Source organism: Dendrobium catenatum, unplaced genomic scaffold (genome assembly GCF_001605985.2).
Source record: "Dendrobium catenatum unplaced genomic scaffold, ASM160598v2 fragScaff_scaffold_384, whole genome shotgun sequence".
Classification (NCBI taxonomy): Eukaryota; Viridiplantae; Streptophyta; class Magnoliopsida; order Asparagales; family Orchidaceae; genus Dendrobium; species Dendrobium catenatum.
This window is the reverse complement of record NW_021318846.1, coordinates 321,591-342,816: the sequence shown is the minus strand read 5'-3', so window position 1 is coordinate 342,816 and position 21,226 is coordinate 321,591. Positions and strand designations below refer to the sequence as shown.

Genomic DNA, 21,226 nt, shown 5'->3' with positions numbered 1-21,226 from the left:
GGTTATGTTGAGGAAATGGCAAAGACTGGTGGGACCAGCTATTAAGGAAGGAAGATTTTGACATTTTTTGGAATGTGTAGCATATTTTTTGTTGGATTTTTTGAGAGGTAAATCAATTTTTTTGGTATAATAATTTGAAGTTAAAAAATTTTTTATAATAAAAGTAATCTTAAAAAATAAAACAAAGTCCAAAACTAAACCTAAATAAGTTGATATTAATAATTTTCTTATACGGTTTAGAGATTTGAATGTTATAAAAATAAATATACAAATTTTTCTCAATATAATTTTGATAATAAAATAATATATAAATATTTAAAAAAAAAAAGCTTTGCACTGCACATGTCCATGTGGCACAAAAAGTAAAAAAAAAAAGAGGAAAACTAATAATAATATTTGAGCTAACAAAATTACTTACAAGACAGGAAATGGGGCAAATAGCAAATGATTAAATTCTCATTATAACCCAAATGATTTAAAAAAAAAAAAAACACTGGATTGGAACCCACTACTGTAATGTAAATGATTGCCTTATTTCCAGCAAAAGAAGCCTACATTCTCCCTACTCTTCACATTTTACAACGCAGCAGCTCTGTTATTTTGCTTCATTCAGTCTTAGGTAACAGAGCTACAGGCAATGTTTTGGTATCAGAACACATTGATTGTGATAATCTGACAGCCCTTTTTCCATCACAGAGTGGTCGCCTTCCTCTAAAATATATTTCTGGATAGAAACTTTGTTGTTGTTGGATCAAAGATTAATGGAAGAAAGAAGAGCACCATAGCCATCACCATCTCTTCTCAGACAAAGAAATCAGCTGAAAGGGACACAAGAAACTTCCATGTTAACAGCTAAGTCATCTTATAGCAGAAAAAAAAATCCAAATTATACATATAAATGAAAAAAAAAATTGAACAAAGATGAGTTTTAATGTATTGAATTTGCTTTGAGATGAATATAATACAAGAGTTGATTGATGAATCATATATTGCACTTATCTCAAAATAGATCTAATGACTTGAAACTCATCGTGATTAAATTTTAATTAGGATATCTTCACTACAGGAAAATCACGTGTTACCTCCTGCAGAAAATGTGATTTTCCGGAGCTTTTACTCTGGCGGAAATATTTGGCCGGAAACATCTCCGAAAATTTTACAAGAATAATGCATAATTTCTCTAATACAATCCTTGCTAAATCAACCATCTAAATATGGAAGGAGACCAGCAAGATCCAGGTGAGCCTCCCAGGGATTCTCATCTTAGCCGTGGGATCAAAATGCCAAAGGACGGCTAGGATTTAATAGGTGAGCCTCCCACAGATTCTCATCCTATCTGTGGGATCAAAATGTCAAGAGATGGCTGGGATTTAATAGTAGCTGTTATGAAAATTTCAAATTTAATAATATCCAATTCTTGATATTGATGAATAGCTCTTTGGTATCAAAAATAATCCGCCGATTATTCATGTATAGCCAATTTCATCCAAATCTAGTCTTCTACTAAACAAAATTAATCCAAAATGATCCATCGAGATTAAATTGAGATTAATTTTGCATAGTCGAGGGACTAAATTAAAGAAATAGAACACTCCATGAATAAATTAACCTCATATGAATAGTTGGGGGAGCATTTTGAGCTTTTTCTCATAATTCAATAGCTTAACTATTCAGATTTTACAGCTTGCTATTCTCACCTTCTTCTTTTTCAAAGCTGGTAATTCAAACACAAATTAAATGTGCTTTAAACCCAGAACTAGGTAGTTTAAAGAAACCTATCAAGCTACTAAGAGTCTTCTTCCTTCATAATAATTTTCATCTTTGTCTGCAATTATTCAATTATCCCACCATATCAGTCAACAGTCCATCCACAACTTGATTTAGTTCCTTCTTTTCATCACCCTGAAAACCATTGTATTAACCCTAGCTATTCAATTACCATTTTTGGAATCCAGTAAGACTTCCAAGAGAGAAAGAAGTATACGGAGTTGGGGATTTAGTGAAGTGGAAGGTGTATGTATTCCTTTCTCCAAAGCACTTTTTTGCATAAATCACTATTTATATTTCAGCATAGGAGTGCAGTTGCCAAGTTTTAGCGTTGATACATATGCATTCATTTCTATCTAGCTCTTCAAACATCCATACGGATCAAGGGCACACAAATCTCTTACGGCTGTGACTAAGAGAGAAATGAGATGTTTGGCACTCCCATGCATAAGCACCTGAGCCCAATGGGATGACATGATGGAAAGAAGGTTAGAGAAATGAAAAAGAGCGGCCCAACTGCACAAATGTATCTGATACGCCTGGGGGCTTGTGGGGCCAGGGGAAGTTAATATTCACTATGTAAGAGGAGATACCATGGGAGAAATAATTAGGAAAAAGGGGCACATTTGAATTCAGATTTGAGAGGGAATTAGGAAGGTTTTATTTAGGGAAAGAGATCTAAATTGAATTCTCCATGCTGCATTTTCAACATGATGGGATTTATGTTTGTTGTAGTTTTCATTAGGAGATGTTCCTAGCTGCGTCTAGGATTTGTGAACCTCTCGAATAGTAGATCAATTGTATCTTTCATTATTATTGAAGTAATCAAAATTAGCCCTTATCTTCAAATTCCTATAGTTTTCTACTTGTTACCTTGCTGTTTTTACTTCCAAAACGCATCAAATTGATATTAAGGCGAGGTTTTTTTGGAGACAATGGCAACAAAGAAAATGGATGGGTTGAAAGTCGAAATGGAGCAATTGAAATCCAGGGAAGAAATTCTTAGCATTCGGAGGAAGATTTTCAACAATGGAGAATCGAGTGGAGAGACGATTTGGGGGGTTGGAGGAGATGATGAAGAAGCTAATTGAGATGCAATCCAAAACTCCACCGTCAGTTTTGATTGCTAACCCTAACCACGATTTAACTAGGATTCCCTTAGCCAAATCTAAGGGAAAAGAGATCAAGTGAGAAGAGTTCAAAGAAGTGAATTTCTTCCATTAAGAGCAACCGCCTAAGGCTTCGATGAAGGGCGGAATAGGGTTTTCAAATGGGGGGACAATAATGAGAAAATTTTTTGATGGAAGAGGTGGGGTGGCTGTGTAATATCCTGAAATCTAGGTAAGAGAAACTGCTTTTTATTTGAATTATTTTTATCATAGCAGTTATTAATTAATCACTATTAGATAAGTTACTCATTACGAATAGATGCTTTTATTGAATGGAAAGTTTTGAAATCAGTTATCATGGTGGATCCCACTCTATTATTCCTTATCTGATTTGGAAAGCATGCATACAGCAAACAATCCAAATTGTACACTTCATTAGCCGAATGGGTGCTTACAGGAATTGATTAAAAATCAGTTCAATGGTGGGCCTCACTCATTCCTTTTGGTATTTTGAAGTCTTCTGCATGAGGAATGGTTACGCAAGCAGCAGTTTTCATTGAATGCAATAGAGGAAACCGGGTGGAGAACTGTAGATTCAATATGGCTTTGTGGTAGTGGATGGTACAGTAATCCATTCTGAAGAATTTTTGCATTGAGCCGCATAGAAAAACTTCCTGTATTGGAATCGGAAGTGTACAGGTAAGTTTGGCATAGTGCATAATGCAATATTACTATATTCAAAACAGTTTTCCTGAGAATTTCGGTTCTTTTTTGTATAGTTCGGCTGCTGTGGAGGGAGGTTTTTGGCCACAGTTGACTGGAAGGAAATTCAGTGAAAATAGTGCAATTCATTTTGCTGTGCAGTGAAGTGTGTGGGAAGAAGATTATGTGAAATACAAAATTTAGGTAAGTAAACTTGCAATTAGATGTAACAAAATTTACTAAGATTTGGATGTAATTAATATAGGATTTTGTGATGAATTATAGTGATGGAAGGTGCAAACTAATTGAGGAATCAGTGAAGGAAGGTTAAGAGAGAAGTTAGGTAAGAATTCTTGGTATATTTTCATTTCCTTTTATATTCCTTGAAAGAAATGATAAAAGTTCTAAGAGTATACAATTGTAAGGTTAGGAATTATCAGACACATACATGCAAAGAGAACGTTTTGGAGTGACTTACAATCGTAGAAGAGTCCGTAGAAAGGAATTGGAAGAGACAACTTGGCAAGGAGGTAACTAATGCAAATTAAAGTTTTAAATGTAATTATTGTTAATTTTACATTGTATATTGGCATTTGAATGAATGCAAGAGAAAGATGCATTACAAGTAATTCTCATGCTAAAGGATATTCCTAACTTGGTTCCATATATGAAAGACCTCTTATATATTTGAATCATGAGACTTCCAAATAAGAGTTGTTATGTTTTATTAAAGATTTTATTAGTTGGAAATATTTTGAAAAGAATCTCCATTCTTAACATATGATACACAGTTGCATATAAAGATCTTTATGAAAGCAATAATACAAGTATGAGTTATATCATAAAAGTATATTGAATATCAATTTAACATAAAATTTGGCTATATATATTATGTATGATTTACAAGGATAGTTGGGACAAAAGAGTTCCCAAATATGTAACTACCTTTAAGTGGGGCAAAATGAACCCCAAAAGAAATGATACCTGCATAGCAGGTGGGGCAAAAGAGACCCCTAAAGAGGTAAAATGGACCTCTATGGAATTCAATGGCGATAAGGCCAGGTTTTCCTGGGCTCCATTAAATTTGTTTATGAAAGAATAACCAAATATTTTAATGAGAAAAATTGATATTCAGTATGGATCTAAAATAACAGTTAAAGGTAATGCCAAATGAGATGTTTTGTAGTTTCTCTAGTAGTTAAATTTTTATTCATGTTTTATTGTTCTAAATTTTTAACATGCAAGTTTAATACTATTTTCAGTTGCATAACTTACTGAGCCTTATAGCTCACCATTATTTTCATTACTGGTTGTTGTTACAGAAAAAGTGGTTGCTGACTAGGTTCAAATATTTAAATCCTAGATGTTAATTTTATTTATGTTTGTAAAACTAAACTAAAGGTATGTTAAAATTCCAATGAAGTGTTTGTTTGGATTTTCCTTAGTGGCTCTGTAACATATTTTATGGATGTTTAAAACTTTTAGAGTGCTTCCGTTGAGGTTTATGATATATTTATATGTAAACATGCAGATGATGGATTATTTCAAATGGTTATAAGATGAAAAATGCTATGTTTTATTTGTTACACTACAACGCTGCTCAGGAGTATTGTGGGTCGTTATAGGTTGACCTCTATGGGAGGCATGTTGGGCAAGGAGAGTGGGCAACTGGAGATGAAGGGGGTCGAATTAAGCCATGGGGATTGAGTCAGGCAAGGAGGGTGGAAGAAAGGTGGGATTTCCACCCAGGATTCCACCCTCGATATACAGAGGAAACATAAAGGGATCACGACAATCGTTACACTGGAAGAGGAAGAAGCTATTGGGGTAATGATGATCCTAGAGTAAGGAAGTTGAAGATGTCGATATTTGAAGGGGAGGATGCCCATGGGTGGGTATACTGAGTGGAGAGGTATTTCACATTGAATTGGTTGAGAGACAAGGAGAAGCTTACAGCCGTAGGGCTATGTTTGGAGAGGAAAACCCTTGCTTGGTTCTAGTGGAGGGAGGCTGGATACTCAATCTGCTCTGGGAGGAGTTTATGGATTGATTGTTAGAACGTTTCTAAACCATTCGGGAAGGAGACCTGCACAAGAAATTCCTTGCCTTGATAGAGGAGGGGGTCTTCATGGAGTACAAGGAAAGGTTTGAGTCGCTGTTGAGGGGAATTTTTGGAGGCCGTGTTACAGGAAATTTTCATGAAAGGCCTCATACCCAACATATAGGAAAACCTCCAATTACTTAGGCCGAGGGATTGAAGGAAACCATGGAGCTAGCCCATATAGCAGAGGACTGAAGGAAGATGGAGAGGACTAGCGGGATCGAAGTCACTTGAGGCTCTTAAAAAAACCCCTCAACTTCATTGGCATTGAAGACTCAAACGATGGCATTTCAGCAAGATACACCAAGGGAGAGGAGTGAGGGAGATCGCCCTGAAGCCAACTTCAAGCGCCTCATAGAGACAGAGGTGCAGGATAAAAGAGCAAAGGGCTTGTGCTTCTAATGCGATGAGAAGTATGCACATGGCCATCGGTGCAAGGATCACACACTCCAGATCTTTATGGTTTGTAATATGGTGGAGACCGATAGTGAAGAGTTGGATGAGAAAGAAGAAGAGAGAGGGGGGCACCTACACCTTGATGTAGCTGAAGTGTCCCTTAACTTAATGGTGGGATTTACTCCAAATCACACCATGAAGGTGAGGGGACAGATCGTGGAGCGGTCAGTGGTGGTCTTAATGGATAGTGAAGCTACACAACTTCATCTCAAACTAGGTCATTGACTAGTTAGGTTTGGACTTGGAGGATAAGAAGAGCTTTGGAGCCATGTGGGGACGGAGAAGGTGGAAAGGAGTGGGAGGATTTGTAGGAGGTTGGTACTCCAGGACATACGTATAGTGAAAGATTGTCTTCTCTTGGATTTGGGGAGCACTAATGTGATTCTGGTAATGAAGTGATTAGAGACAATCGGGGAGACGAAGGTGGACCAAAAATATTTGACTATGGAGATTCAGGTGGAGGGGAAGAGGGTGGTGCTACAAGGAGATGTTAGCCTGTGCAGAACCTTGGTTTCACTCAAAACTATGGTTACAATGATACAGGGAGCAGAGCTGGGCTACTTGGTGGAGCTACAAAACCTGAAGGAGTTGAGAGGGTTCTTAAGTCTCATCGGATATTACCGGAAGTTTGTGCGAGGATATGACATGATAGTATGGCCACTAATGGAGCAGTTGAAGGACATTTTCAGTTGGGGGGGACCAAAACACGATCTTCGAGCAGCTAAAAAGATACATGACCAGCATGCCCTTATTGCTACTTCATGATTTCAACAGACCATTTATGGTGGAGATGGATGCATCAATATATGAACTAGGGGTAGTGCTCATGTAGGATTATCGGTCCATTGCTTATCTCAACCAGGTGCTCACGACCAGGGCGAGGCTCAAGTTCGTATACAAGCGGGAGTTGATGGCAATTGTCTTAGCCATCCAGAAGTGGTGACATATTGGTTGGGGCAAAACTTTATTGCCAAGATAGGACAGAGGAGTCTGAAGTGTCTGCTGGAATAGAGGATGGGGACTAACAAGCATCAAGGATCCGAAAATTCACACCCTGGTCTCTCCGTGGCCCCTTTCTTTCTTCAGGTCATCGAGGAGAGTTTTAACAAGTATGTTCCTAAGAAAATTTTCAGAAGGCAGATTAGGTTGTGAATAAGACATCACCCAGAGATTTTTCCCTCATTTTGTGAGGACTTTATCATTCGAGTTCAGGTTTCCTATAGGCGCAAGCCCCTATAATTAATTACCCCTCTCGATAACGAGATAGAACTTTCAATTAAGGCTAGTCGTCAAACAGATACGTAGTATCTGGAGTATAGTAGCAACATAGTTTGGTATTTGAAAATTTAATATTTAAAATTAGAAATTTACCATCTTGCACTTAAAATGGATGGTGAGGGAATGATGATGAAATCCCATGGTTCCGTCATCCCGAGTCATCATAGTTCATAGTCTACTTAGTTAGAGGAGATAACCCAACCTGACAGAAGGATCCTTGTCGCCAGGCATTGGTTGTTTCGTCAAAAGATACCTTATAGATTTAGGATGGATATTTGTCTAAGGGGACATATTTGTATCCATCTTAGCTAACAGAGGACTTTGTGTCATATCGATTATATCTTATTGATTCATTACTCAAGGATTTGACACCATTGGGGAACATATGGGCTTCGAACATGACCATAATTTAATGATGCCATTTGGCGGCAAAATCACCCGGTCAGAGGGTCCTGATCATAACCATTTACTTGTGGTGTCATTTGGCAGTGAAACTAACAATTAGAGGACACATGTCACGTCCTTACTGGGAAGAGAGATTGAGAATGAATTCTAGTAATATTATCGACCAGATATTTGCTCTTTGTGCGGTGAAATGATTTTTAAATTTGTCCACCTCGGCTAAATGTTGCGAATGTTGGATGAGTATTTTACTAAGTATTTGAAGATTAATTTCAATTTTAAATATTTTAGGTTATGGTATTTTCGAGATTTTGAATTTTCATGGACATGTGAGAATTTGGGAGGTATTCTTAAATATTTGAGGTCCCTTCTAGTTGAGATAAACATTCAAAACATCCATAATCGAGATTTTATTGGGCAATTTCATTTTGTTGGTCAAACCTTATCGACTCAGTCTGCTTGTTGACAGAGCATCAGATCAGTTGCCGGCTTTATACTTTAATTAGTGAATTTTCTTTATTCTAGGCCTTGAAGGCCTAATATGAATATATAAAATAAATATATCGATCGCACCGCGACCGTATATTTGTATAACAGTTTGAGCCGTGTCGACTCTGTGGGCTTCGAAAATTCGACCTCGACCTCCGCTCGCTGTGCTTTTCTCTTTGGGGGAGTTTTAACGGAATTAAGTTCTGAAGTAAATTTTGGGAAGGCAGATGGGTTTGTAAATAAAACACTACCCAGAGATTTCACCGTCATTTTGCGAGGACTTTGTGATCTGAGTTCTTGTTTCCTATAGGCACAAGCCCCTATGGTTAATTACCACTCCCGATAATGGGATTTTGAATTTTCATGGACATGTGAGAATTTTGGGAAGTTGGATATTTAAAATTGGAAATTTCACCATTTTGCACTTAAAACGGATGGTGGGGGAATAGACGATAGGCCCGATCAAGATCCCATGATTCCGTCGTCCCGGGTCATCGTGGTCCTTGGTCTACTTAGTCAGAGGAGGTAGTCGACCCAACTTGATAGAAGGATTCTTGTCAGCAGCCATGAATTGCTTCGTCCAATGATATCTTATAGACCTGGGGTGAGTGTTTACCTGTTGACCCTTCTCTGTAAAAAAAAAGAGAAAAGAAACAAAAAAAATCTCATACCCGCTCCCTGCCAAACCACGTCGCACGACTTCCTCCCACGTCGCTGGCACGCCGAGGTCGCATCACCCACGTCGCCTGCACGACGCACTCGCGTCGTTAAATATCGAAAGAAAATGAGGCCTTCGGCCTCTCCTCTTACGCGATTCTCCCGAGCTCTCTTCCGATCTCCTCTCCCTCGCACTCTTCCTCTCCGATCCCTGGCTCATTCCCATTCTCCCTCTCGATCGCCCCTTCTCCGACTCCTCCGTAGCTGGTCGGCTTCGTTCCTTCAACGACTCGTCATTCCCTGTTGGATCGGAAGTTAGACATTTTGATCGGAAGCCGCAACGGGTGCTCGCTTGCTGTGATCGCAACTTTCTCCCTTACCCGCGCCAGTTCGGCCAAATCCCGTAGAGAGAGAGAGAGAGAGAGAGAGAGAGAGAGAGAGAGAGAGACCAGTTCGTGCCTACCTGTAGCCGTCCGACCCCGTCCGGTTAAGCTCCCCCGTTCGGCTTCCTCTCCAGCCGAATCCCGAGTCCAGCCACCTCCTTCCGTCATTCCTCTGTCCGACTTTGCTCCTTCTACGACTTCCCTTCCTATTAGGATCGGAAGTTGCAACATTTTGCTCCGGAACCAACAACGGGAGCTCACTATGTGTGAAGGTAACTTGCTACCTTTCACGAGCTTCTCTCGGCCAAATCCTGTAAATAAAAAAGAGTTTTTTTAAAAATAATAATTTACTAATTATTTTAATTATTATTTAATTATATTTATAATTAATTAATTAATATTAGTTATTAATTTAATTTAATTAATTATTAATTATTATATTAATTAAATTTAATTATCTGGTTAATTATAATTAATCTTGATTAATTATAATCAATCATTATTTAATTATAATTATAATTAATTAACGATTATAATTAATTAATAATTATAATTAATTATTAGATTATAATTAATTGATATTAGCTATAATTAATATTAATTATAATTTAAAAAAAAGAAATAAGATGCCCTCTCCTGCCTCGGTCCCCGAGCCTTCATTGACGACCGCCGGTCCACCGGCCCCGAAGGTATAATTTATAAACTCAGGCTTTCCGTTCCTCGACGTGTACGACGGACCGGTAGACCACCTAAGCACGCCTTTGGTGAGCGTGGTAGGAGGAAATCCGGTCCGACGCCTACGACGAGGCGGACAATCGCCTCCCTTCTTGCTCTCTTACCTCGGCATGCGTGTCAAGTCAGTGGTCCACCTATGCACGCCTTTATTGAGCGTGGTGGGAGGGAAAACTGGCGCGACACCTATGACAAGGTAAGCGAGCGACCCTCGCCCTCCTGCTTCGACGTGCACGCCGAGCTAGCAAACCACCTAAGCACGCCTTTAGTGAGCATGGTAGGAGGGAAACCGGTTCGACGCATACGGCGAGGCCAGGCGAGCCTGGTGCACCCTTTTCTTTGCGCGGCCGGAACAATTCATAAGTACACCCGGGCGGGGGGGAAGCAAACCGCTCTTTTCTTGTAACAGGTACCGTCAAAGACCCCATGCACGCCTTTATTGCGCGTGGTGGAAAGAAAAATCACGGCCGAGGTGTCCTCGAAAGAGGGCACCTACCATGCACGCCTTTAGTGCGCGTGGTGGGAAGGCCCAGTTTTCTCGTAGTTTTCCCCTAAACAGGGGAGACGCCGGGAGGCTGCCAAAATTTCGAGTGAAATATTACTACACTCAGACCTGTTTTAAACTCAAAAGAACAAAAGATTTGGACCAAATGAGAAAGAGCAGTGGACCGTCGATCTTGATTGAACACGAGCAGAGGACCTGAACAAAACATAAATGATTTCTAAAGAAATCCAAATTCAAATGAAATAAAAACATACTTGAACCAAACTCAAGTCAACTTGGACATTCAAATGAACTTGCAAAGAACTTCAGAAGACTCTAAACAAGCACTTGAACATGTACTTGAACTTGAGGACTTGGACATCAGGGGACCCCGAACATAGAACTCAAGCTCAAGTAAACTTTAACATGAATTGAGCAAGGTTTCAGAAGACTTGAACTTCCAAGAACAACACACAAGATCTCAATGCATGCAAGTAAATAATGTATCGGACTCTTACAACAGTCTCTACGAAATCGGGAGCACCGTACCTGCAAGAATGAGATGCATTGGTGTCCCTCCTACATGCACCCGAAACCACTCTCCAACACTAGCAACTGTGCCTGCTGATTGAGATGGCGATATGGGAGACCAATGATGGAGGATCCGCCTTCCTACAAACAAATGCAACCCAACAACAACCACCCGAGATTGGTGAAAGGTGGACAAACGAGGGTCTCCTACGAACATTCCTAGGAGCTCGTAGCAAACACAACGGATCCTTATAAACAAATATGAGCCACTTGTGGATAGCAACAGTGGGCATATCGTAAGCACAATCGAACCACTGTGGACACAAGTACAAGTATCTTCTACGACGATCCCTATGAGGTCAAACAAGTACAATCCAACCACCCGAGATTGGTGAAAGGGTGAATATGATGCAGAAAGAATGAATCTCCTGCAAACATTTCCTAGAAGCTCGTAGTGGATACAGCGGGTCCCTGCAAATGAGCACGAGCTACTTGTGGATAACAACAGTGTATTGTAAGTACAATGAACCATTGTGGACACAAGTACGAATATCACCTACGATAGTGGTTATCAAGATCTTCAGGTACGTCAGGTGTAAGGGCAGCCCGGTGTATGAAAGAAGACTCGTCCTCTACAAACAAGTACAATCAAGAATCACCTGAGATTGGTGACAGGTGGGCATGATGTAAACAACAATGGGTCTCCTAAGAACAGTTCCAGGAGCTCGTAGTGGATACAACGGGTCTCCGCAAATATATACAAGTCACTTGTGGATAACAACAGTGGGTATATCGTAGGTACAATGAACCACTGTGGGCACAAGTATTGATATCACCTACGACATTGGTGGTCAAGATCTTCAAGCATGTTGGGTACAAAGACAGCTCGATGTACGAAAAAGAACACCTCTTGTAGAATGGAAGAGATGTTTGAACAAATCCGAGCTAAACTTCCCGGTGTTTCAAAATCCCTAAATTCAAGAGGAAAATAGTTCTGGTGCCCACAAACACCGGAAACAATAAATCCATTATAGTGATGATCTTAATAAAAGTCCTTTGCAAATTAACGGACTTCAAGGTCTAGAAAGTCCTTCCCCGGTGATTGAGAAAGGGGGGAGTCAATATCAAGACTAGCACGCCACAGGACCCGCAATATCTATGCAAGCGGGCAGAAGGCGTTTACAAAATGTTTTAAAGTACCCCTGCACCTGCACTATAGTTTGTATACACATAGGCACACTAAAGGGGTATATAAAAATCACCCGCATGGGCCCCGACGAGCGTGTTATTGGTACACACGTGACGCATAGGGATGCTGCGCGGGTCGATAAGTGAATTCTAGTTCGAACCCGATCCTTCTATACGGATCAATAGAAGTCGACAGGGTTCGAACCTTTAAACGAATACATGGCTGTGGCGACCAGTGTATTTGTTTCAATACATTCATATTAGGCCTTCAAGGCCTACAACAATATGAATTAACTAACAAAGGCATGAAGCCTACGAAACCCGATCCTCCTAAATAGAGAAATAGGAGTAGACAGGGTTCGAGATATCAAATAAATATGCGGTCACGAAAGTTGACCAGAATATTTATCTTATATATTCATATTCGGCTTTCAAGGCCTTTCAACAAAGAAAATTCATGAACAAAGGCATAAAGCCTACGAGAAACCCGATCCCCTATCGTTAAGTTAATAGGGTCGACAAGGTTCAATCAAATGGAAATGACCCCAAACACCCCGATGATGGCCGTGTTGATTGCTTATCTCAACCGGAGGGGTCCACAATATGTTTCAAAAATGCCCTCAAACCTATACAAAATCCAAATATTTTTCAAGTGACCTCAAGGTCACCCCGATGATGGCCGTGTTTTAGTAGTGGCTCTGTAAGTATCTTATGTTGAACTTTAAATTTAAAGTTGCTTACGTTAGACAAGATGAATGAGAATTATTGGAGGTTTTTAAAGATATATCAAATGTTCAATGATAAATTGAGGACATGTTTATAATTATATTTATGATGAAATTGTTATAATTGTGTTAGTAATACTCCCCGTGCTATTTAGGGGTACTGTGGGGTGTTACAAAGGTCCCCTTGGACGAAGCAACCCATGGCTGCCGACAAGGATCCTTCTGTCAGGTTGGGTCGACTACCTCCTCTGACTAAGTAGACCAGGGACCACGATGGCCTGGGACGACGGAACCATGGGATCTTGATCGGGTCTATCATCCATTCCCACACCATTCGCTTTAAGTGCAAGATGGTGAAATGTCTATTTTAAATATCAAACTCTCCAAACCCTTCAAATTCCAAACTTCCAATCCTCAATACCAATACTAATTGCTGCTACTATATGCCAGATGCACGTATAATCTACGTATCTGATCGATGACTAGCCTTAATCGAAAGTTCTCTCTCGTGATCGGGAGGGGTACTTAACTATAGGGGCTTGCGCCTATAGGAAACCAGAACTCAGATCATAAAGTCCTCACAAAATGAGGGCGAAATCTCTGGGTAGTGTTTACCCTAAGGGGAAAAATTTAAATCCAACTTAGCTAACAGAAGGCTTTGTGCCTTATCGATTATATCCTATTGATTCATATCTCAAGGATTTGATTCCACTAAGAAGCGTATTGGCCAGAGCCAATAACCGGTATTTCGTGGTGCCATTTAGTAGCAAAACCACTCGGTTCAGATGGCCCTGAGTCATAACCGTTTATCCTGCAGTGCCATTTGGCGGCAAAATCGTCGGTCAGAGAACATGTTCCACGTCCTTATTAGCATAAGATTATTTTAGAATGGATCCTAGGGATATTTTCGACTATGCATTAGCTCTATTTGAGCTGAAGTAAATTTCAATTCGTCTACCTTGGCAAACTGTTGCGGAGGGTGGATGAATTTTGCCTTAAGTGTTTGGATGGATGAATTTAAATTTTAAATATTTTGATTTTGATGATTTTTTGGAGTTTTGAATTTTATGAGTATTTAGGAGGTATTTGAAATATTTGGAATAGACCCCTCCGGTTGAGATCTGCATTCAACATGGCCATCATCGAGGTGAATGTGGGGTCCTTGCATTCATGGGTTGAACCTTATTGACTCTGTCGACTTACTGACAGAGAACCGAATTTCGTAGGCTTTGTATATGCTCAACATTCATCATTATTACAATCATATATGAATATAACATTTATATTATATAATTGCATGTGTCGTTCAAAATTTTCCCAAACTTTGCAGATTCACCAACTTGCAGGACTTTGCTACCTCAAGTTTTCTATAGTTGCCTTCAGCTCAGGTATGCCTTTTCTTTTTTTATTTTTTTTTTAGCTTTCATCTTATGTTTACACTACCCATTTTTATATAGTGATGACTCATTATTTTGCACAGGTCCTCGCAAGAACAGGATACCAGCCAGTTAGCTGCCACAAGAGGCTTTCGCTCATGTACACTTTTTTACTTTGTTAGTCTGTGTAGTTTTTCTCTAACACTATCGTTTTCAGGTCCCAAGTCCTGGATGAGAAAAATGGAGGGTTGCATTAGGTAGTCAACAGCCAGCGTAAAACTTGTCGAATAATAATGACATGAATCCTTTAAGAAATTGTGTTAATGTTAGGAAGTCCCCTGTAAGCGACGCGCTGTATGACCTGAATACAGTGACAAGTGTGCAAGGGCCGCTGCACCGGCGTCTGGGTGTAGTGTTAAATAGGCAAGGGTTCTCACATCAAGGACGGATGTGGGCAAAGAAGCTAGTCCATGAAACTAAAATTATGATAGAAACTTGGAATATATGTTCCCTTCTCTTTCTTTAGTTGTCCACTGGTACCCTTGCTTACACAAGTTTCAAGAGGAGCTGGACATCAGTTGGTTAGCTACTACAGGAGACTTTGGTTCAGTGCACCTTTCTTTTGTAGCTTTACACACGCATGCATGGTCGTTTCTCTTTCTTTTTCCTGATGTTTATGTTGGTTTGTGCAGATCCCAAAAGTGCAAAATACCTGGTCTTTGGAAGAATAGAGCGAGGCTGTCAACTTCCTCTTCATGCATAGATTTAAAAGATAGACTTCAATCCTCTGCGAAGGATAATGTAGCCCTTTTTTTGTTGGCTGATACAAGCTAGTAAAAGGATGAAAATTATAAACTTGTATATAAATTTTGAATTAATAAAATAAAACAATTTTATAAATTTGTCTGTTCACGAGTTTTCTGCCCTTGTAACTTATGTGGTTATTGTGTTTACGTCTTTAGACACTCGTTGGAGTTAGCAGCTGCATTATTTTCACAGTTTTAGCTTGAGTTCTAAGATTTGGTTACGTCTACTTTGTGCTTTGTGCGACAGATATTGGTGAAGGATTACCTAATTTGTCTTTATTAACTTGTTAAGATATTTATGTACCTTATACCATCCACTTCTTGTTTTAGCGGGCTTGATGAAGGAGTAGATGTCACTAACCCAAACTCTTTAGGTTTACATTAGGTCGATGGCGAGGGATCATCGGTCCAGAGCTTTGTGTATAACAAACTTCTAATGACAAAATACTCTTAGTAAGCCTTAGACTTTATATGAACTCTGAGATAATTTGTTCGGTCCTTTGCTTTGTGCTTAAGCGGACTTGCTGAAAAAGAATTTTCTCAATCCTCACTTTGTGCTTTATAGATTTGTTAAAGGATTTGCAAATTTTGTGCTTAATTAGCAGTACCAAATGCAGGTAATACCTTAACCCTTAACCAGTCAAGATGACTTCAATCTAAGTTACTTGAACTTATCAGATCGAGTGAGCTGGGATTTAACGGCTCTTATCATCCAAATACTGAAATGGGGTTTCCCCTGCTACGGCCTTTATTATAGCTTGTTGAGTAGATGAAGCTGTCAGCGACTCGGTCACAACTTGGCTTGTTGAGTTTCTTTCATTCGGGCTTTAGACTTGAGTTGTGGTGGAACATGCTTCCCAAGCTAAAAATTTACTGAAGTTTATAGTTTTGAAGTCATCCTTCGTGGTTCGAGATCTCAAAGCTTACGTGCATTCGCTAGCTGTCTTTATTGAGACTCGTCCTTCTCACTGTAACGTTGATTCTCCAATCAATTAGAAGAATTTTTTGGACTACGACTACTTGAACTCATTGAGTCAAATAAGCCTTTGTGCTTTCAACAGTCCTTGCCAACAAGTTGATTGAATGGGGGTTCCTCTACTATGACCTTTTTTATGGCTTGTTGAGTAGACGGAGCTGCTAGCGATTAAACCATATTTAGGCTTGTTGAATTCGGACTCATACACCCACTCGAATCTTAGCTTCATGTTGGAGAAGAACTTGTGCCATTTTAGCTCGACTTGCTGGGTTATGTAGCCATGAAAATCTTTTTTGCTAGCCTTCAGAGTCTTGGTATGTTAAAGAAGACGATGTCTTGAGTTTTGAAGCATCACCTGCATATATACATATTGCAAGAAGATTTACTACATCTCCTTGTTTGTGGAGATATCTATGTTCGATGATTTTAATATTTATTTAGGGATCCTGGCGTGAAGCAAGATGTTGATCCAAATAACATATTTGATGATTTTATATTTAGGGATCTCGGCGCGAGGCACGATGTCGACTCAAATAAATATTTAAAAAATACCTCATGTCATGCAGTAGAGGGCTAAAAAAATTGTATTTCATGATTTTAAATATTTATTTGGGTGGTTATCCAAATTACTTGGATATGATTGTTAGATCCAGTATCACCAAGGACTAGAGAACAATGCAGTATCAAGGAAGAGGGATGAGCCACAACTGACAGCTCTATCAGTACCTATGTGCCAAGAGGAAACGGGAACACATGAGATACTAATCAAGTGGAATGATCTATCGAAGTACGAAGCCTCATGGGATCCATACGAGATGATCAGAAGATAGTTCTCACCCTTCCACCTTGAGGACAATGTGTTTTTTTTTTTTTTTTGGAGGGGGAGAGAGTATCGATATGCCAGAGGGCCCACCTTGTGGGGCCCAAGGGAGGTTAATATTCACTATATAAGGAGGAGAAATCAAGGGAGAAATAATTAGGAAAGTTTATTTAGGGAAAGATGGGCAATAGAATTTAGATTGATAAGGAAATTATGAAAGGTTTATTTAAAAAAAAGGGATTGATTTGAATTCAAAATTGGGAGGAAATTACGAAGTTTTTTATTTAGGGAAAGAGATCCAAAATGAATTCAAATTAGGGAGGGGGTCAATTAAGGAAAAGGCCTGATTTAGGAAGAAACTAGGGGAGCCTATTTAGAGCTAACCATGTTGTATTTTCAGCATGATGGGATTTATGTTTGCTGTAATTTTCTTAGGAGTTGTTCTAAGCGGCGTCTAGGGTTTGTGAGAGAGTTGATCTACGTCTCGAATAGTAGATCAATTGTATGATTCATTATTATTGAAGAATTAATCAAAATCAGCCCCTATCTTCAAATTTCTGCAGTTTTCTACTTGTTTCCTTGTTGTTTTACTTCCAAAACGCATTAGAATCTGTCTTTAATCCTATTCCAGTAAAGAGGGCGGGCCTAAGCTATTGTTTTACAAGAATTAATAGCAGACTTGATTGAAAAAAGCAAACTACATTCAATTTGAAAACAAATAGACTGAAGTGAAGAATTCCAAAACTCACAAACAAACTGCAACATGCATTGTATTGAGGAAATAAAAATGCAAAATGGACACACAACGCCCTCTTATAGTTACCTCTAATCCTTATACTTCAATGGATCCTACTAAACTTGCTACAAATTGCCAGTTCAAAAGCTTATCTTTCACAATTCATAGGTTTCTATCCATACATAAAAATATTATTTTCAATTAGGATGCCAACCTAGCAATTCAGCTTTTCTATGTTAATCAATTCCTCAAATGCAAAATTATATTAACTTTCCAGACAGTTCCTTACAACAACAACAACAACAACATCAAGTATTTGTCCCACTACGTGGGGTCGGCTGCATGAATCCTTTTTCTCCATTGTGTCATGTTAAAAGTCAAATTCTCAGTTAAATCTAATAAAGAAAGATCATTTCTAATATTTTCTAATCAGGTCTTTTTAGGTCTACCTCTACCTATCTTAACATAAGTCAAATCTAATAGGCAGTTCCTTAGAAAAGACATAAAAAAAGACTACAGTTCTCAAGAAGAGTGTAGAAACTACAAACCTGGCGAGCAACTTGAACAAGTCGCCTATTTTTTCGAGGTAAATCTGTTGCCACACTAGATTTTGAAGGTGCAGACACGGAAGCTTGCTTATCCACAGATTTTTGCCTCAAAGTGAGCTTTTTCTCAGGGAAGGCAATCTCATTTTTTATGGGAGAAGATTCCTTCTTTCTTTTCCTCTGGAATGTATACTTCAGAAATTTATCTGTTCCAGTTTGACCAGTTCCACTTGCTATATCGTTGGTGTCAGATTTTACTGTATTGGAATTGTCCGAATTTTCTGCTATGTGTTGCGTTTCTGCCTTTGATGCTGATGCCATTTCTATCCTGTCTTCTAAATCTTCCTCTATAGCTACACTGGAAGGATGACTACCTGTCTTAGAAAATGTTCCTGATAACAAAGGATCTTTCACATCTTCAAAATGCCTCGAGGAATTCTGCAGAAATGTATCTTCACTAACAGACTGGTTATGATTCTGAAAGCTTCGGCTGTTTGTTCTTTCAGAACACTGCTTGATCCCAACACTTTCTTTCTTCATAGATGTGTCGAATCTGCATTGATTCAACATCAATGTTTCCCTTTCTGCAGAAATTTCTGCAAGAGACTTCTTACCTTCTGCAGTTTCACCAATTTCTGTTGCAGCCTGAATAAAAGGAGCTGAAGTTTCCTTGGGTGCTTCAGATTCATTCCATTCATCATGGACGATGAACTTAGAGCTACTGGAGCAAGACTTGGATTTATCTGAAAAAATACCATCAGAGAAAACATTTGACTGCTTACATGTTCTTTGCTTTCTGGGTGAAAACCCACTGGAGAAGTTAGAATGATCTTTTCCACTGCAACCTGGTTCTTGTCCAGTTTCTATCGTTTTGCAGTAGCCTGGTTGTTGCTCTGTCTCTTCAAACATCGAAACATCCTTAACCTGTGTTCTTTTATCTGACATTGCAGAATCCGTTTTGTCGGAAATTTGAAATTTCTCACTATTGCTTTCACCAGACGGCTCCTTTGAAGTCAAATTATGCTCCAATGCATGGATACGATAACCCTTCCTATATAGCTCAGGCACTTTCCTCCTCCAGATGATAGATGCCAAATCAGTGTTTACTGGACAATCAACCTCTGCAGAAAATTCTTCAGGATATGCAACTTTTTCAGCATTTTGAAGGCAACACTGCTGGGTATCTGTAGCTTTCTGAGTCGATGTGGTCATTTTTTTACAGCTTTTTGGCATATTTCCAGGTTCATTCAAGTTATCAGCACTAGTTTCCTTCCCTATATTGTTACATTTCATACATGCATCATTTATGTTTCCTTCACACAATGGCTGAACTGAAGCATTTTTCACCATTATCAATTCTTCTCTCACTCTTTTCAAATCTTCTCTAAGATCAACTATTGTATCCTCTGCTTCCCCAAGCTGAAGTTCAAGCTCCTCAATCTTTTTTGCCTGGCACATAGCCGCTTTCTCCGCTTCTCTAATCTGCAAAAGATAACTTAGCCCAATGATGTTGCAATTTCATATTTCACAAAAACTAAATAAATAAAATCAAATAAAAAATAAAGGTTGTTAGACATTCACTTTTTGAAGCATCATATGGATAATTTTGCCTAAATGAAAACAGCACAAAGCTTAAATATAAATAATAACAGGCAGATATGCCCAAATAACAGAATATAACTCTCAAAAAATAATAATAATAATAACATAATATAACAAGGTATTACAAAGTGCTAAAGAAGAAGAGAATCGCCAATTCAGATCAATATTGCCGAAGTACATCATAATTACAACTATTAAGGTTGTCTTTTGCAGTAATGTACGAAATCCTATCAAAATTTATTCCTCGGTAAATACCTATCATTTTTCTATATCAGCCTATTAAACCCTCAAATCTATCTCAAATAATTTTATTAATTTAAATAAGGTACAACACAGTTAAATACTCATAAACTCCGCACAGGGAGCAACTCAAAGCATGCCACCCACAGAAAATTAGGATTTCATTTGGGACAGTTTTTTTACTGCTTTTTAAAGCAAATTTTTAGTAAAAAACTGTAATTTTTATAATAAAAAGCTGCTTCAAGAAGCTGTAAAAAAACCGCCCCAAATGAAGCCTAAAACTTGGAACCTCCAAACCCGAACCAAGGAACAAAACTCCTAAGCTAGAGCTCATTGGTATTGACCCCTCTATGTACATTATCCTGCATACCGTTACTATTTCCTCCTCTGCTTGCTAAATACTCTTACACCACGTATGCTTCTACGATGGATTTTTTTAGTTTTAATATTTTTTTCAAGAAGTAGACTACAATTATCAAAGAGAATTACAAGAAAAATCTTTTCGCTTTCTCCCAGTCATGTTATTAAAATTCTTGTTTTTTAACTTCAACTTTAAAAAGGGCTTGATCAAAATAACATGGTAAGAGTTGTGAAAAAAATACTAGTGGAAACTAGAGTAACACATTTAGAACTCAATAAGATTGAATGGAGGAGGCTTAATAAAGAAAATCTTAAAATGTTGGGAAAAGGTTAATGACATGGATCATATAATATTGATTTCTCAACGGTATTGCTTGAGAAAAACTGCAGCTCTATCCTAAAGTTGCAGTTGGAAAATTAGTTTAATCTAAGCGTCTGAGCTGACATGTTTAATGCTTATTTATTAAACTTATTAAGTTCTTTTTTAAATGATTCAGTATTAAAACATGTTTTCACTATATAAACCTAATTGTATGTAAATATTTCAATGATTCCAAAAGTAACTATTTAAATTGAGAAAATGACCAAAATGATCCCTCAACTCTTTGTGAAGGATCAAAATAGTTCTCGACTCTTTTGAGAGACCAATTTGGTCCCTCAACTCCTCCAAATGGGACCAATTTGGTCATGCCATCTAATGGTAAAGTTGATGATGTTAAGTATGAGAGTAATTTGGTCATTTTTAATTAAAATGTTTCATA

The 21,226-nt window shown here is 38.5% G+C and overlaps 1 protein-coding gene and 1 long non-coding RNA gene across 3 annotated transcripts in view; one reads left to right on the top strand and one right to left on the bottom strand.

Moving 5' to 3' along the window:
- Window positions 1–445: 445 nt before the first annotated feature.
- LOC110093369 overlaps window positions 446–21,226 on the bottom strand; it is a 44,841-nt gene continuing 24,060 nt past the window's right edge. For both annotated transcript variants that reach the window (XM_020818232.2, XM_020818233.2), the window contains exons 3-4: window positions 18,267–19,745; window positions 446–818 (exon numbers count right to left, since the gene is read on the bottom strand). In XM_020818232.2, coding sequence (XP_020673891.1) covers window positions 789–818; window positions 18,267–19,745 — 1,509 coding nt within the window. In that variant the 3' untranslated portion in view covers window positions 446–788. The remainder of the gene's footprint in view (window positions 819–18,266; window positions 19,746–21,226) is intronic.
- On the top strand, window positions 3,649–4,277 carry LOC114579424. The gene is made up of 3 exons (XR_003700398.1): window positions 3,649–3,782; window positions 3,864–3,916; window positions 4,004–4,277. It is a non-coding gene; the product is annotated as an uncharacterized LOC114579424 (long non-coding RNA).